Source organism: Nicotiana tabacum, chromosome 14, assembly GCF_000715075.1.
Source record: "Nicotiana tabacum cultivar K326 chromosome 14, ASM71507v2, whole genome shotgun sequence".
Taxonomy (NCBI): Eukaryota; Viridiplantae; Streptophyta; class Magnoliopsida; order Solanales; family Solanaceae; genus Nicotiana; species Nicotiana tabacum.
Window position 1 is genome coordinate 63,648,194 of NC_134093.1, and position 16,424 is coordinate 63,664,617.

General features: G+C 37.6%; 1 protein-coding gene across 1 annotated transcript; it reads left to right on the forward strand.

The window, feature by feature from the left end:
* Positions 1 to 281: 281 nt before the first annotated feature.
* Positions 282 to 5,566, forward strand: LOC142168737 (uncharacterized). Its single transcript, XM_075229633.1, has 2 exons — positions 282 to 4,550; positions 4,648 to 5,566. The coding sequence occupies exon 1, from the start codon at positions 392 to 394 to the stop codon at positions 3,530 to 3,532; it is 3,141 nt and encodes a 1,046-aa protein (XP_075085734.1). The 5' UTR covers positions 282 to 391; the 3' UTR covers positions 3,533 to 4,550; positions 4,648 to 5,566.
* Positions 5,567 to 16,424: the final 10,858 nt, after the last annotated feature.

Here is a 16,424-nt window from a genome sequence, read left to right on the forward strand (position 1 = left end):
AAAAATTGCTTGCTCTCCAGGAACTTTCTTTTGTATCTAATTTGTTTCCAAAAACTATCAAAGGAAACAAGAAGAGGGGATCCCAGATTTCAAAGATAAGACAAAAATTTAATTTTTCTTACTCTTTCTAATCTAAATATATAATCATTTCCTTTTTGTTCGTGTCTTGTTTCAACCGAGCCTAATAGTTCTAGGATTTGGTTCTTCTTTCATTTGTTCCCCAAAAATCTATATTTTACTACTAAGAACTTTATACGAGTTGGGTTTAACTATAAATCTACAAAGTATTTCGTTCAAAGGTTATTTTGAGAGAGAGAAAAAAAAAGGGCAAAGTGTGTGTGAGAACAATTGAGGAAAAATTCAATTTTCTGATACAGTTTAATTATTTAAGATGTCACATACAGGTAGTGATGATGAACGAAGGATTCTTCAAGAAGTCGAAATCAAAGCAAGAAATGATTTTACCTTGCAAGCTATGCATCAACAATTCGAAAGGTGGAATTTGCAACTCCAAGAGATGAGGGACACCATTGCTGAGCAAAATGATATAATAGCTGAACTTAGAAGGGAAAATAATGTTAGGCCCCAAGCTAGGAGAAATGTACCCCTTGCCCCCATTGTAAATCAAGAAAACCCAATAGATGATTTTAATGATATCGATTTTGATAGAGTGGGAAGAGATAGGAGGGGACAAAGAGGTAGAGTAGAAGATGATAATATAAGCAGTATAAAGATGAAGATGCCATCTTTCAAGGGAACAAGGGATCCAGACTTGTACCTTGATTGGGAGAGAAAGGTTGAAGCCATATTTGACTGTCACAACTACTCTGAGGGTAAGAAGGTTAAACTTGCTATTGTTGAGTTTTCTGACTATGCTGCTATTTGGTGGAAAAAGCTTACTAGGGACAGATTGCAAGAAGGACAAGCACCAATTGCTACTTGGGCTGAGATGAAGAGGGTGATGAGAAAGAGATTCATACCATCACACTTTCAAAGGGAGCTACAACAACGCCTTCAAACATTGAAGCAAGGGTCCATGTCTGTGGATGAGTACTTTAAGGCTATGGATATGGCTATGATCCAAGCTAATTGTATGGAGGAAGAAGAGGCTACAATGGCTAGGTTTTTAAATGGTTTAAATAAGGAAATAGCTGATGTAGTAGAATTACAACAATATGTAACAATAGATGAGTTAGTTGATTTGTCTGTAAAGGTAGAAAATCAAAATAAAAGAAAGCAAGCTAGCTCATGGAAAGGTCGGTCAAACACCATCTCCAAGAAGCCATGGTCGAATCAAGAGATGAAGAGTTCTTCTAGACCTCAAGAAGACAAGGATAAAGGTAAATTTGAGAACAAAGAGGGAGGTAAAATCTTTAACCCTAAACCTTTTACACCTTCTAGTTCTATTCAGTGTCATAAATGTAAAGGAAGGGGACATATGATGCATGAATGTCCAAGTAGAAGAAACATCATTCTTAGAGAAGATGGAGGATATGAGAGTGAAAAAAGTGAGGGAGAAGAAGAGGGAGATGTGAGTAATGATGATGATATAGAACTACCTAATGATGGCATGATTGGGGTAGTTAGAAGGATTATGACTATCAATTTGGGAAGCAATAGTGAAGAACAAAGGGAGAATATATTCCATACTAGGTGTGGGATAAAGGGAAAAACTTATTCTATGATCATTGATAGTGGTAGTTGTGCTAATGTGGTGAGTTCATACTTTGTGGAAAAATTGGGACTTGCATGCATGAAACACCCTACTCCCTATAGACTCCAATGGTTAAATGATAGTGGTGAACTAAAGGTAAACAAACAATGCATGATTTCATTCAATGTTGGTAGATATGAGGATGATATTCTTTGTGACATAGTCCCTATGCAAGCTTGTCATATCTTACTGGGTCGTCCTTGGCAGTATGATAGGAATGTTTTTCATGATGGAAGGAAGAATAGATATTCTCTTGAGCTAAATGGCAGAAAATTTACTCTTGCACCTTTATCTCCTTCTCAAGTGTTTGAAGATCAAAAGAGATTAAGGGAAATAATGGGAAAACCAAGGGGAGGGATAAAAAGTGAGCTTGAGGAAAAAGAAAAAAAAGGAGGCCAAGAGTTGGAAAAAAAGAGAGATGGCCGAGAGAAAGAGAGAGAGGGCAACAATTTGAGAGAAGAGATAAAAAGGGGCTTGAATGAAAAAATAGAAAGTCTTGGTGAGAGGAAAGAGGCTAAGGAAATAAAAAAAGAGAGTTTTTATATAAAAGCCAAAGAGTGTTTAAATGCAAGAAAAGAGGGGTTGCCCATAATATTACTTACTTACAAAGAAGTTTTGATTAATTCTGAGTTACTAACTTCTTCGTTGCCAAGTAGTATTTCTTCTCTTTTGCAGGATTTTGAAGATGTCTTTCCTGAAGATATTCCTAATGGATTGCCACCTTTACGTGGCATTGAGCATCAAATTGATTTCATGCCTGGATCACAAATTCCAAATAGGCCTGCTTATAGGAGTAATCCAGAAGAGACAAAAGAGCTTCAAAGGCAAGTTGAGAAGCTGCTTGAGAAAGGCTTTGTGAGAGAGAGCATGAGCCCTTGCTCTGTTCCCGTCCTATTGGTACCCAAAAAGGATGGAACTTGGAGGATGTGCGTGGATTGTAGAGCAATCAACAAGATAACGGTAAAGTATCGCCATCCTATTCCTCATCTTGATGACATGTTGGATCAATTACATGGATCCAAAATCTTTTCTAAAATTGATCTAAAAAGTGGTTACCATCAGATTCGAATGAATCCTGGAGATGAATGGAAAACTGCTTTTAAGACCAAATATGGGCTTTATGAGTGGTTAGTTATGCCTTTTGGCTTGACTAATGCACCTAGCACTTTCATGAGATTAATGAATCATATCTTTAAGGATTTTCATGGAAAATTTATTGTGGTATACTTCGATGATATCTTGATCTTTTCTAGTACTTTAGAAGAGCATGTAGAACACCTAAAACAAGTTTTTGAAGTTCTTAGAAAGCAACTCTTATTTGCTAATCTTAAAAAGTGTACTTTTTGTGTGGATCGTGTGATTTTCTTGGGTTTTGTGGTTAGTTCTAAAGGAGTTGAGGTTGATGAAGAGAAAATCAAAGCAATAAAAGAATGGCCAAAACCTAAGAGTGTAACTGAAGTTAGGAGTTTTCATGGACTTGCTAGTTTTTATAGGAGGTTTGTGAGAGACTTTAGCACCATTGCTTCTCCTTTAACTGAAGTTATTAAAAAGGATAAGATTTTTACATGGGGAAAAGAACAAGATGATGCTTTTAACTTGTTAAAAGAAAAGTTATGTTCTGCTCCATTGTTACAATTGCCCGATTTTTCTAAATCTTTTGAAATTGAATGTGATGCTTCTGGCAAAGGAATAGGTGCTGTTTTGATGCAAGATTCTAAACCTATTGCCTACTTTAGTGAGAAGTTGAGTGGAGCCACATTGAACTATTCCACTTATGACAAAGAGCTATATGCTTTGGTAAGGGCTTTAGCCACATGACAACATTACTTGTGGCCAAGAGAGTTTGTCATTAAAACTGACCATGAATCCTTGAAATACTTGAAGAGTCAAGGTAAGCTTAGTAGAAGGCATGCTAAGTGGGTTGAATTCATTGAAACTTTTCCTTATGTAATTTCTTACAAACAAGGGAAAGAGAATGTTGTTGCGGATGCACTTTCAAGAAGGTATGTCTTAGTTTCTACCCTGACTTCTAAATTGATGGGTTTTGATCAAATCAAGGGACTTTATACTAATGATGTTGATTTTGGCAAGATTTTTGCAGAATGTAAGTTGGGTCCTTTTGAGAGGTTTAACCTCCAAGATGGGTTTCTCTTTAAGGAAAATAAGTTGTGTATCCCTAATTGCTCTTTACGTGAAGTATTTGTAAGGGAAGCACATTGTGGAGGGCTTATGGGTCACTTTGGAGTCCCAATGACGCTAGACATACTTGCTAAAAATTTCTTTTGGCCTGGAATGAGAAAAGATGTGGAAAGAATGTGTGCACAGTATTTGGAATGTAAACAAGCTAAATCTAAAGTGTTACCACATGGTCTTTACACGCCACTACCTGTTCCTACTTCACCTTGGATTGATATTTCTATGAATTTTGTGTTAGGATTGCCTAGAACAAGGTATGGTAAGGATAGTATATATGTTGTGGTAGATAGGTTCTCCAAAATGGCTCGTTTTATTCCTTGTTTAAAGACTAATGATGCTTCACATGTTGCTGATCTTTTTGTAAAAGAAGTTGTCAAATTGCATGGTATACCTAGAACTATTGTTAGTGATAGGGATGCTAAGTTTTTGAGCCACTTTTGGCGTGTATTTTGGGGGAAGTTAGGCACTAAATTGTTGTTTTCTACTTCTTGTCACCCACAAACTGATGGGCAAACTGAAGTAGTTAATAGAACCTTAGGAAACATGTTGAGGGCTGTTTTGAAAGGTAAATTAACTTCTTGGGAGGCTCACTTACCTATGATTGAATTTGCTTACAATAGAACAATCCATTCTTCTACAGGTATGTCTCCTTTTGAGGTTGTTTATGGTTTTAATCCCTTCACTCCCCTTGATTTATTACCATTACCTACTAATGATATTGTTAATCTTGATGGTAGGACAAAGGCTGAGATGATGAAAAAATTCATGAAAAAACAAGGCTTGCAATTGAGAAGAAAAATGAGCAAACTGCCTTGAGAAAGAATAAGGGTCGAAAACAAGTAATTTTTAAACCTGGAGATTTAGTTTGGGTTCACTTTAGAAAGGAGAGATTTCCCTCCAAAAGGAAGTCAAAGTTGCACCCTAGAGGAGATGGCCCATTTCAAGTCCTTGAAAGGATTGGAGACAATGCTTACAAGCTGGACCTACCTGGTGAGTTCCAAGTAAATGCTACATTCAATGTTGCTGACTTGTCTTTGTTTGATGTAGGATCGAATTCGGGGACGAATTCTTTTCAAGAAGAGGAGAATGATAGCATCAAGGACAAGGATAGAGTTTTGGAAGCTCCAAGGCCATTTACAAGATCTCAAGCTAAAGAGTTGCACTCTATGATTGCTGGACTTCAGTGGCAAATAAAGAAGCTTTTAATTGTAGAGGAAGAGCTCAAGCCCAAAGTAGATGAATTATCCAAGTTTTATAATTATTTGGTGATCCAAATTGAAGTCCAAGAGGAGGAAGATTGGGCCACCAAATCAGCCCTTGAAGTCCACCAAAGGGGCTCAAAATGAGCTTAAAAGAGGTCCAAAAGGGGGTATTTCAAAGGGAGCCCAATTGGAGTCCAAATCAATGGCCCAAACTAGTAGTTTTAAGGTCCAAATCTGCCCCAAAGGAATTTGGCCGCCCCCCACCTAATTGTAATGACTTTTCTTACTCCTTAGCAATCACCCTACCTAATTGTAATGACTTTTTATGCCTTAGCAACCACCCTACCTAATTTTAAAGACTTTTTATGCCTTAGTACTCCTATAAATAAGGAGTTCTTCTCATTCATTGGGACACTTCATTATTGATTAAGTATATCATACTTTGAGAGTTCTTTTGAACCTTTGTTACTTGTGCTTTGAGATTTATCTTTCAACCTTTACTAGTTCATAGTTCAAGGTAGTAAGATTACTTCTCTATTATGATATCTTTGATTTCTTTGTGGTATTCTTAGAAGGCGATTAATACTAGTTATTAATTGTTGTCTCAAGTTACTCGTAAAGCGGTCAAGATCCGAATCTATTGTTTTGATTTGCTTTTAAGTAAAGGCGTTTGATTTCTTCAATAAATCAAGACGTTGTTGCTTTGATCTTGTCAAGGCTATAGAACTTGCGTTCTTGGAAGTTCTTGGAATTCTTTCCTTGAATTTTCCCATATCCTTTATTTTCTGCCCTTTAGTTCTAGTTGTTCAATTCCTTATTGTTATTGCTTCCGCATTTACTTTTCAAATTCTTACTCTAGTTTGGATTCCCGACCTTGTCGTTATCAGTATGCTTTAAGGCAGTTAAGGAAGCACGAGAGGAATTATCCGACCCACGACCTCGAGTTAGCTGTGGTTGTCCATCTAACACACGTCAATCGCGATAAAATACATAACGGCGAGATCGAAGTAGGAAAAAAATCCGTATGATATTCTTGAGAAAGGTTATACCGGGTTCCCTTAGAATTGCAAATCACGTTGCTATTACATTAAGTAGTCTCGTATGAATTTATGTTGTAGCAATTTACGTTACTGGAATGATACCTCTCTTTTCTATTTCATTAAGTAATCACGTTGTATGAATTGCAAATAAGTATGATGCCTCTCTTTAATGAATTAGAGAGGCTATCTTTAACCTTTAGGTGGGCCCCACTTAGGATGACTAATCTTTGCCTAAAGTCCCCTAATTAGGCCACCTATTTTAATGAACTTTAGTCATTACATGGGCCTTGATCAAGACCCCCTTGGGCTTCCACGTTGGGTAGTGTCCCCCCCCCCCCCATATTTATCCATAATTTTTAATTATCTTGTTAATCTCTCACTAAAAATTAATAATTACCCAATTATCTACATAATTAAGAACTATCTCAAATTGCTTAAAATACTAATCACTTTTAACATACTTTATACACCTTACTATCATGGTCATGTGGTACCTTGTATGGCACAAGTTCATAAATACTGGGTATTATAGCTCGGATTGTATTTTATCTCAAAATATCAAACTTCGACGAAACTCATTTTCTTTGATTCGCGTACCCTCTCACCTTCACGAATTTACTTATCACTTGTTTTAAATAGCATAATAATTATAATCTCAAAATAATCTCATTCCCGAGTTTACGTTGATTAACTTACGAGCTTACATCAATTTACTTTTTGCGTACTTTCACGCATGAAAATATGGGGTGTAACAGGTAATCGTGGCTGGCGCTCAACCGAGATACGCTTGTCGAGCAAGCTTATACAATGCCTTCTACCCAAACTTACCCGTGAACAAAGAGAAGATATATTTCATTAATTAGAAAATGAGAGGTCATGTGAACAACACCAGTTTATTACAATTAGTTACGTCATTTATAAGTCTCAAAATACATAAACTTTCATGGTTTGAAGTGGAACATGTGATACAAATACAACGCCTTTAGTTTGGCTTTCCCAAAATAAAGGTACCATCCACACTATGTCTACGGAGCCTCTAATAGATACAAACGAGTAGCATGATAGTTACGACAACAAGGTTCCGGCTATACCTCAAACCAATATTGTAAGGCCCCGTTAAAAATTTCCTAATAATTTAAGATTTTAAAGTGCGCCAGTGGTATTTAGGAATAACGTATTTGAATATTAAAGGAGACCAATGGGATAGAACCACATCATTTTTAAATTAAAATATATATTTAAGGTGTGTTGGAACATACTAAGAAGTTTTGTGAATGGCAAGAATTTATGTGGAACAAATTGGATACATTAAGTGGAAAGGATGTCTCAATTCGCACAATATCCTACTTCAAATGTACTCTGATACCAAAATATAAAGACTTATAAGGTGATCTACCTATCAAATTAAAGCCCTTTGAGTCTAGTTTCCAACGCATCAAACCATTTGTCATTTGGATATTTATACAGAAAGTTATGGCCATTTTACCGGACCTATGCTATATGCACGCCCAGATGAGCGGCCGCGCATATTAGAGGGTATTCTGCCTCTGGTGCGCGACCAGATGCATAACCGCGAAGGTTGCCCATTAAATACCCCAAGGCTGGGTAGATAGAGGGACTAAGTCATTTCTTTGAGCTGGGGCTTGTATATCAAGGAAAATCTGTCCAACACCTCCCTCCCATGAACTAAGGTAATGTTTTTTGGAGTATTTTGAGTTGATTATTACTCCTAAACACCTATAGTAACTAGGATTAATCTTGAAGATCTAAAGATTTCCATTCAAATCCCCAAATTTGTCAAGAACCCTACAAGTTAGGATTTTCAAGAGTCTCACTACAAGAGGTATGTGTACCATCTCTAACTAATCAATGGTGATTATTTATGTATGAAATATGTGTTATAACTTATGGTATGGTGATTGGAAGCAATAAGTTCCCAATTTAAATACATAACTATTGTAGAGATTGAAAGATGATTATTTGATGGAATTTTGTTGGTTGGGTGTGAATGGATGGTCATGTATGTGATGCTGGAAGTTAAGAATTGTTTAAGAATGATGGCGTAATAAATTGTTGGTAAATGGTAGTAGTTGGATGAACTAATTCTATGGTTAAGAGATGTAGAGATTCATGCCTACTAGGTTCTTGATTAAGTGCCTAAATGGACTAAATTATGGAATTTGTTACTAATATTGGTCCCATTGGATGTTGTTATTGTAGATTGAAGTTGCTTAGTGTAGTGGATCATTTTAGTATCATTAAGCGACGAATTTGAGGTATGTTGGCTAAACTACTCTTTTAGAAATGAATTCAATGATCTTCCTGTAAGTTTCAAGTATTGTTGGCTCAAGTTCCTAATTCCCATGTTCCGAGATGTTCCTAATAAATTCAATTATCCCGAGCAAGCAAAGTGTCGAAAGATGTATGTATTCAAAATGTGTTCTGAACGTTCCTATCATATTATGTTATCTTTCGGGAATGTGTTCAAGAATGATATGTATATTATAATGTTATGGCTTTGAGTCGTGTTTCAAATGAAATCTAGTATGCCAAATTGTGTGAGAAAAACTTGATGTGCTTAAGACTCTTAATTGCTCATATGTGTACCTAAAGTCTTGATTGAAAATGCCTTGTTGATAATAATCTATAAAGATGCTCGAAAGAGAAAGAAGTGAGTTGAAGATATAAGTGTGGCCACTGTGCCAAGAATGAAAGCTATACTTTGTGGCTAGAGATGCCAATGAAATGAGATGATGTGAGAAAGATAATGAAATGAGCCTTGTCTCAAATATTCAAAAATTACTTCAAAAGTAGATTTTCCTAAGAGCTTATGTCCTCAAATCATGCCCCAATGTGGTTGTTTTAACTAATGCTATGCTTTATGAGTATTTTCAATGTGTTTTGCATTCTTACATATTCGTGAGTGAAAATTGTGTATTGCCCTTTTTGGGGAAAAGTATTTCAAGAATAAATGGTGTGTTACTTGTTTATGATTTTAACTTGTGCTTCAATTGCCAATCATTTTACTCCATTTCTTGGAAAGAAATCCATTGTGTTTGAAGTCTACATTACTAATGAATCTAAAGTTGTAATTTTCAGAATATTGTATATGTTGATATTTATGATGATGATCCATGAAAGGAAAGAAATGAAAGTATGGAATATGAAATACGACCATTGTGAGTTTCGGTGTAGGAGTGGATTGTGATCATTCCCCTTATTTGGGATGAGATTGATGTGATAAAATAATTCCCCTTATTTGAGATGAGATTGATGTGATAACATTATTCCCCTTAATTGGGATGAGATGATTGATAGAAAAGGATGAAGTCGATCCACACGACATTGTGGTGAGATGGCCTAGCCGATCGGGTCATAATCGGATGCCATGACGTACACATGGTGGTGAATGTGCTGGAAATTATAATTGAAATTGTGATTGTGGTTGATGTCTCAGATGAGATGGCCTAACCGATCGGGTTGTGATCGGACTCCGTGCTAAAAGTATGATGGTATTGGTATTGTGAACGGTGGTATTGTGAAGAATAGTATATCGGTGCTAAAGATTTTCTAACCAAAAATAATATTATCTTCGTATTTTGGAAATTTTTATGTTTTAACTTGGAATTTGGATACCATTGATTGTGACTTGTTGTTTCTATGATTTTCCCTTTCTTATATTAGCATTCTATTTTGAAAGTGGACAATTAGCTTTACATACTAGTACTATTCCATATGTACTAACGTCCCTTTTGTCGGAGGCGCTACATCTTCAATGGATGCAGGTGGTTCATCAGCGGGAAGCTTTGGTCCTAGTTAGCAGTCACTCTCTATTCAGCATGTTTTGTTGAGCCCTACTCTATTCCGGGGCCTAATATCATTTGAGTTTTACATTGTGTTTTAAGGTATAACCGTGGCCTTGTTGTCGGCACTTCTACACTACTCTTCTGTTGTACTTAGAGGCTTTGTTGACAGGTTGTGGATGGTTTTTGATGTTGGAAATTGAACTAGATGTGTTGGTAAAGGCAAACATATTTTTCATTATATTTATAAACTTGTAATAATTTGAAAATTATAAATGAAGCTGCTAATGAAAATGAAATGGGAGTTGTTAATGAATCCTTTCAGTATTTGATTAATGGAGTACATCTCCTCTTTATTCATGGATGAGTTTGGGTAGAAGTAAATCTAACAGGCTTGCTCGGTCGGGTTATCTCGGTTGAGCGCCGGTCGCGCTCCCCGAGGTCAGGGCATGACAAACTTGGTATCAGAGCTTAAGGTTTTAAAGTGTCCTAAGATGTCTCAGAGTTGTGTCTAGTAGAGTCCTCGGTGTGTTTTCGACCACATCTATAATTAGGAGGCTACTTGGGCATTTAGAAATTTCACACTTCTTTGATACTCCAGATCGTGCGATAGATCTCAAGATAGGAAGCTAAATTCCTCGTCATGTCTCACTTTTCATATGAGTAACCCACGGGTTTGAGGCAACAAGGAGGGAATGAAATAACCAATTGCTAGGGGAAGTGTCCTTGTTCCTATTAATATTACCGCTCCACCGGATTATGTGGTGAGAGCACCTAAGAAATGAACGAGAATTGTTGGCACCAATAAGCCAGAATATTTGATATATAAGAAGCGCCACTCAGGTTCATGTTGGATGATTCTTGAAATATGTTATGGTTGTGGAAAGAGGGGGCACAAGAAGAAAAAATGCCCTTATGTTGGATACACCTATCTCGGTCTGCCCGATATGCGGGCGGGAACATTTTGTGTCATGTTGTGAGTATTCTCAGAAGCGTGTTAGGGGTGGTAGATTTTGTTACATTTCACGTTTTCGTACGTTAAAGTTTCGTCATAAGTTAATCGACGTAGGCTCGGGAATAAGATTATTTTTGAGGTTATAAGTATATATATTATTTATAACAGGTGATAAGTAAGTGCCATGAAGGTTAGAGGGTAAACAAATCAAAGAAAATGAGTTCTGTTGAAGGTTGTCAATTTGGGATAAAATACAGTCCAAGCTATAATACCCGGTATTTATGGACTAGTACCATACAAGGTACCACATGACCATGATAGTATGGTGTGTAAAGTATGTTAAAAGTGATAGGTATTTTAAGTAAATTAGGATATTGAAAGGCCCCGTAAACTTTTTCCTAAAAACCCAGATTCCGTGATACGGAAGTAGGACCGCAAAATGGTCGCAGAGTGAGGCAGTTTTCTGGGGCATTTTTTATATCAATTTCGCGGCCAATTATGCGATCGCATAACCGTTTCGCAGGCCACACTTTGGTCGCATAGTCATCCGTAGACTTTTGCGGAGGGAGGTTCTGCGGCGTATTATGTGACCGCAGAACAGGTCTGCGGGTCGCATATCGGCCGCATAGTGAAGTAGGCCAGCCCAGTTCCCAGAGCCACCTTTCGCGGTCATTTCGCGGACGGCATAATCATTATGCGACCGCAGAACCTGTTCCGGAGCTTCATTTTTGGGATTTTTAAACCCGACCCTATTCCGTTAAAACACATCCCATAGACCATTTTGAGCTTATTTTTGATATCTTTGGAGTGAGAGAGAGTTCTAGAGGGAGAAAGTGATCCTCATCAAAAATTTCTCTTCAATTATTGCTTAAACCTTTGAAGATTATCAAGAGAAGCATGCTAGGTCTTCATCCTAAGAGGTAAGATTCTATCACCAAGCTCTTAAATTCGAAATATAACTAGAATGGGAGGGTGTGAGTTAAAGATAGAAAAGAATGGGGTGTGGGATGGTGAAGTCTTTCATAAAAGGACCATGGAACCTTAATACACATATAGTGTTTGATAAAATGCTAAAGTGAGCTAGAATCATGATCGTTTTCCTAATTTTTGGTTCAATTTTTGCTATATTGCTAAAATAGATTGAAGTTACTAATATTACGGAACATCTTAGAGTTTTGAGAAGCTCAATTGAGGTATGTTGGCTAAACTCCCTCTTTTTAGAATTGAATCCCATGGTATTCATGAAATCGATGCAAGTCCCAAAATGAACATCCTAGAAATTGCTATCCCTAATGTGCTTGTTTTGAAAATATATGTGTAATATATATTCCCATGCTTCCATCATGTTATCTCGTCGTCTGAGGAAATGTTCATTCAAGTCAAATTCGACTAAAGACTATTACGCCAAATTGTGTGAAAAGCCTCTATGTGCCTTAGATTCTAAATTGCTCACATGTGAAATCAAAAAGTCTTGAATGAAAAATCGTGTTGTTGTTGATGATAATAAAAATGTTAGAATATGGAAAAGAACCTGAATCATGAAATACGGACAAGCGCCAAGAATAACTTTTTAATTGGGGCCACTCGTGTCATTGTATTGAAAAGATGGGAAAGAAATATGAAGTGAGATAACTGATTGAAAAGGGGTGATGTCTCGAATGAGATGTCTTAGCCGATTGGGCCGAGATCAGACTACGTGTAATAACACGGTGGTATTGTGGATGAAATTGTGAATATGGTTGATGTCTCAGATGAGATGGCCTAGCCGATTGGGCCGAGATCGGACTCCGTGTAAGAACACGGTGGTATTGTGAATTGTGGCATATTGGCACTAAAAACCATCCAACCTAATAATGCGGGAATTGACTTAAAAATCTATGTGATCCTTAACGTGATATTTTAGTGTTATTTAAAGCTCATATTTCATTCTTGACTGTTTTTCCCTGTATTATTGTTCATTCTATCGAGACAGTGGTTTAGTTTTATATACTAGTACTATTTGACAGTACTAACGTCCCTTTTGTCGGGGGTGCTGCATCTTTAAATGTATGCAGGTGGGTCCATAGCAGACAGTGTTGATCACAGATAGTGTTGCATCCTCTTCTCAGCGGACTCGGTGAGCCCCATTTCATTCTGAGGTCATGTATTATACCTTTTATTTATATTGTGGTTACTTTTTGAGGTATAGCCAGGGCCTTATTACCGGCAACACCTTTACTCTCTTTTGTATCTTTAGAGGCTCCGTAGACACTACGTGGGTTGCATATGGGTGTTAGAAAGGTCAATAGATCATGTTGTATTTTGGGCTCTTGTTCTACTTAGTCATAAGGATGTATGTATTTTGAAACTTAACAATGATGTAACAAAATGAAACGACTTAGTAATGTATATATGTATGAACTTTCTACTGCCTAACTAATGAGAGCATGCCTTCTCTGGATCATAGGTGAGTCGGGTAGATAGTGTCTAGCATGCTTGCTCGATCGGGTTCACTCGGTTGAGCGCCGGTCGCGCTTCCCGAGGTTGAGGCGTGGCATATATTACCTAATTATGTGAATAATTGGTTAATTATTGATTTTTAGTGGGAGATTAACAAGGTAATTAGAATTTGTAGATAAGCTTAATGGAGACATCACCCCATCGTGGCATCAAGGGGTTTATTTGCTAAGACCAAACAATGACTCTTTGGCTAAGTGGCATATTTAGGGGATGTTGGCAAAGTAATCCTTATCAAGTGGGGCCCACAACCACTATGTTAAGAGACCTCCCTAATTCATTAATGGGATATGGATATATCTACAAAGTAACGGATGAAAGCTTCAACAAAATTCATACGAAACTACCTAATGTGATAGCAACGTGACTTACAATTCTAAGGGAGCCCGGTATAACCTTTCTCAAGAATATCATACGGATTTTTCCCTACTTCGATCTCGCCGTTACTTGTTTTGTCGCGATTGATGTGTGTTAGAGGGATTGTTAAGAGAATCGGCTCAGGTATGTTAAGGCTATCCCTTCTTTCATTTTGGCATAATCCATATGATACAACGAAACGAGAAAACACGCAACTTTCATAAATGACTCTATTTATAGAAGTACTAGGGGTGCCTATGTTATTGATTCCCCATGTATCCTATTATTATATTGTATGTTCATGGGTCTTAGAAAATACGTAAGTTGATAAAGTTTATCCGAAGGCATATTGATCTTATGACATTCCGAGAAATCTTATTAACTTAATTCATAAGCATTTCATTCATTTATACATGTACATTGACCAATGATCGGATGGCGTTATATACGTGTATATTATATGTATATGGGATATGGGAAAAGGGTACGGCGTTATATACGCACCACCACCTGATCAGTTGGTATACGTTGATGATTTCGCCCACAGAGGCCGAGATGAAATGATGGGATGCCCTCAGAGGCTTGATGATGTTATGTACACATATACCTATGCACGATACGACATTTATACGCACATGCATGACATTATGAATATTTCAGGATTCACAAAGTTATGTAGACTTACAGGCTGATTCATTTACTCCATGTTTCTTTATGTCTTTTATACCGATTTTCATGCCTTATATACTCAGTACATTATTCGTACTGATGCCCCTATTTCCTGGAGCATGCGTTTCATGCCCGCAGGTATAGGTAGACAGGCTGACGGTCCCCCTTTTTTAGGATCCTTGATCAGCGAGAGTCTATGTGCTCCACTTGGTACGCTATTTTTGTATGTAGATATGGGTACGACAGGGCCCAGTCCCATCCTTCATACAGTTGTACACTTTATTAGAGGTTTATAGACAGTCATGTATAGTTGGATAGTATGTGGCCTTGTCAGCTCGCCCTACCGTATTCCGCATGTATATGTATATATGTCTTTTGGACATGTTTTTCTCACGTATATTATTCACGTGATTCAGCAGTTTATTGACAGATGTTATTCATGACCTACCCTTAATTCATGTTTAAATCTTAGACGCATACTTAGGGGTGTTCGACAGGTAGGATTCGGGCACTCATCATGGCCCATCGGTTTGGGTCGTGACAAAAGTGGTATTAGAGTAGTTCTGTCCTAGGGTTGTCTATAGACCGTGTCTAGTAGAGTGTTGTTTATGGGTGTGTTGTGCACCACACTTATAGACAGGGGGCTACAAGATATTTAGGATGGTTACTTTTCTTTCTAATCTAGATTGTGCGATAGAACTGAGTCGTTAGTGTTCACTCCTAATCTTTATCTTATTTATGTTCTTAGTGATGCCTATTACTATTAGACGACAAACATCAACCTCTAGCACGGGTCAGAAGGCTACGAAAGTGTTAAAAGGAGATATAAGCTACACTATGGAGTCAGACCCATAGGAGATCATGGGTTCTATTGAGGAGGATCCTTCCGAGGATCCATATGAGTCATCCGTTCGAGTAGTTTCGATTTCACCGGTAGCAGATGGGGTAAGAGGAGTTCTAACATCACCAAGGCCCTTAGTTTCATTATCAGGGTCTGTTGATCAGGGTATAAGGGTAGTGGTGCACGGATTGGCACAACTATATTCTTCTCAGGATCAAAACAATGTTAGGGTATTTACAGACACCAGCTCTTCTGAGGTTCCAGATAGTCCACAGTCTTAGGAGTCCGTCAATCAAGGTTCATCTGTGTATGTCATGGGATATGCAGAGGAAGAGGAGAGTAGTCGGGCCAAGAGGAAGAAGGTAGCTAATAAGGATATGAAGATTCTGCTTCGAAGTGTGTCTGATCGAGGCTCTCATATAGTACAAGGCGAGGACCCTCTACTATAGGCTGCCTCCAGATATCAACTTTTGGTTAGTGAGCTCCACTTCTTCCTGGAGTATTACCAAGTCAGGGTTATGTATATGTTATGTTGTTTTATGAGGATGTCAGGAGCCCTGTCCCGACTTATATATATTATGGTCATGCTTTCTTAGAGGTTTTGCAAACAGTATCATATGTATAGTTTTGGGTATGACATGTCTTCGGCCTTGTCGGGCCCCTATGTATCTATATAAACATTTTTTTGAATAAGTTATGCGAGTTAAGTTTTAATATTGGCCCGTGATAAGTTTGATAATAAACAAGGATAAGGTACGTGGCGCTCAGTTGAGTAGACAGGTGAATAAGGTGACGATCAAGAATAAGTACCCGCTCCCGAGGATTGATGATTTATTTGATCAGTTGCAAGATGCCAAGTGTTTCTCGAAGATAGACTTGAGGTTCGGGTACCATCAGGTATGAGTTAAGGAGAAAGATATTCTGAAGACAGCATTCAGGATCAGATATGGGCACTTTGAGTTTCGTGCTATGTCATTCGGTTTGACCAATGCCCCAACAATATTCATGGACTTGATGCACCGTGTGTTCAGACCCTTTCTAGATACGTTCGTGATTGTATTATTCGATGATATATTGGTTTAATCTCGTTCTAAGACTGAGCATGCAGACCATTTGCGTACTATGCTCAGAGTTCTACAAAAAGGGAAGTT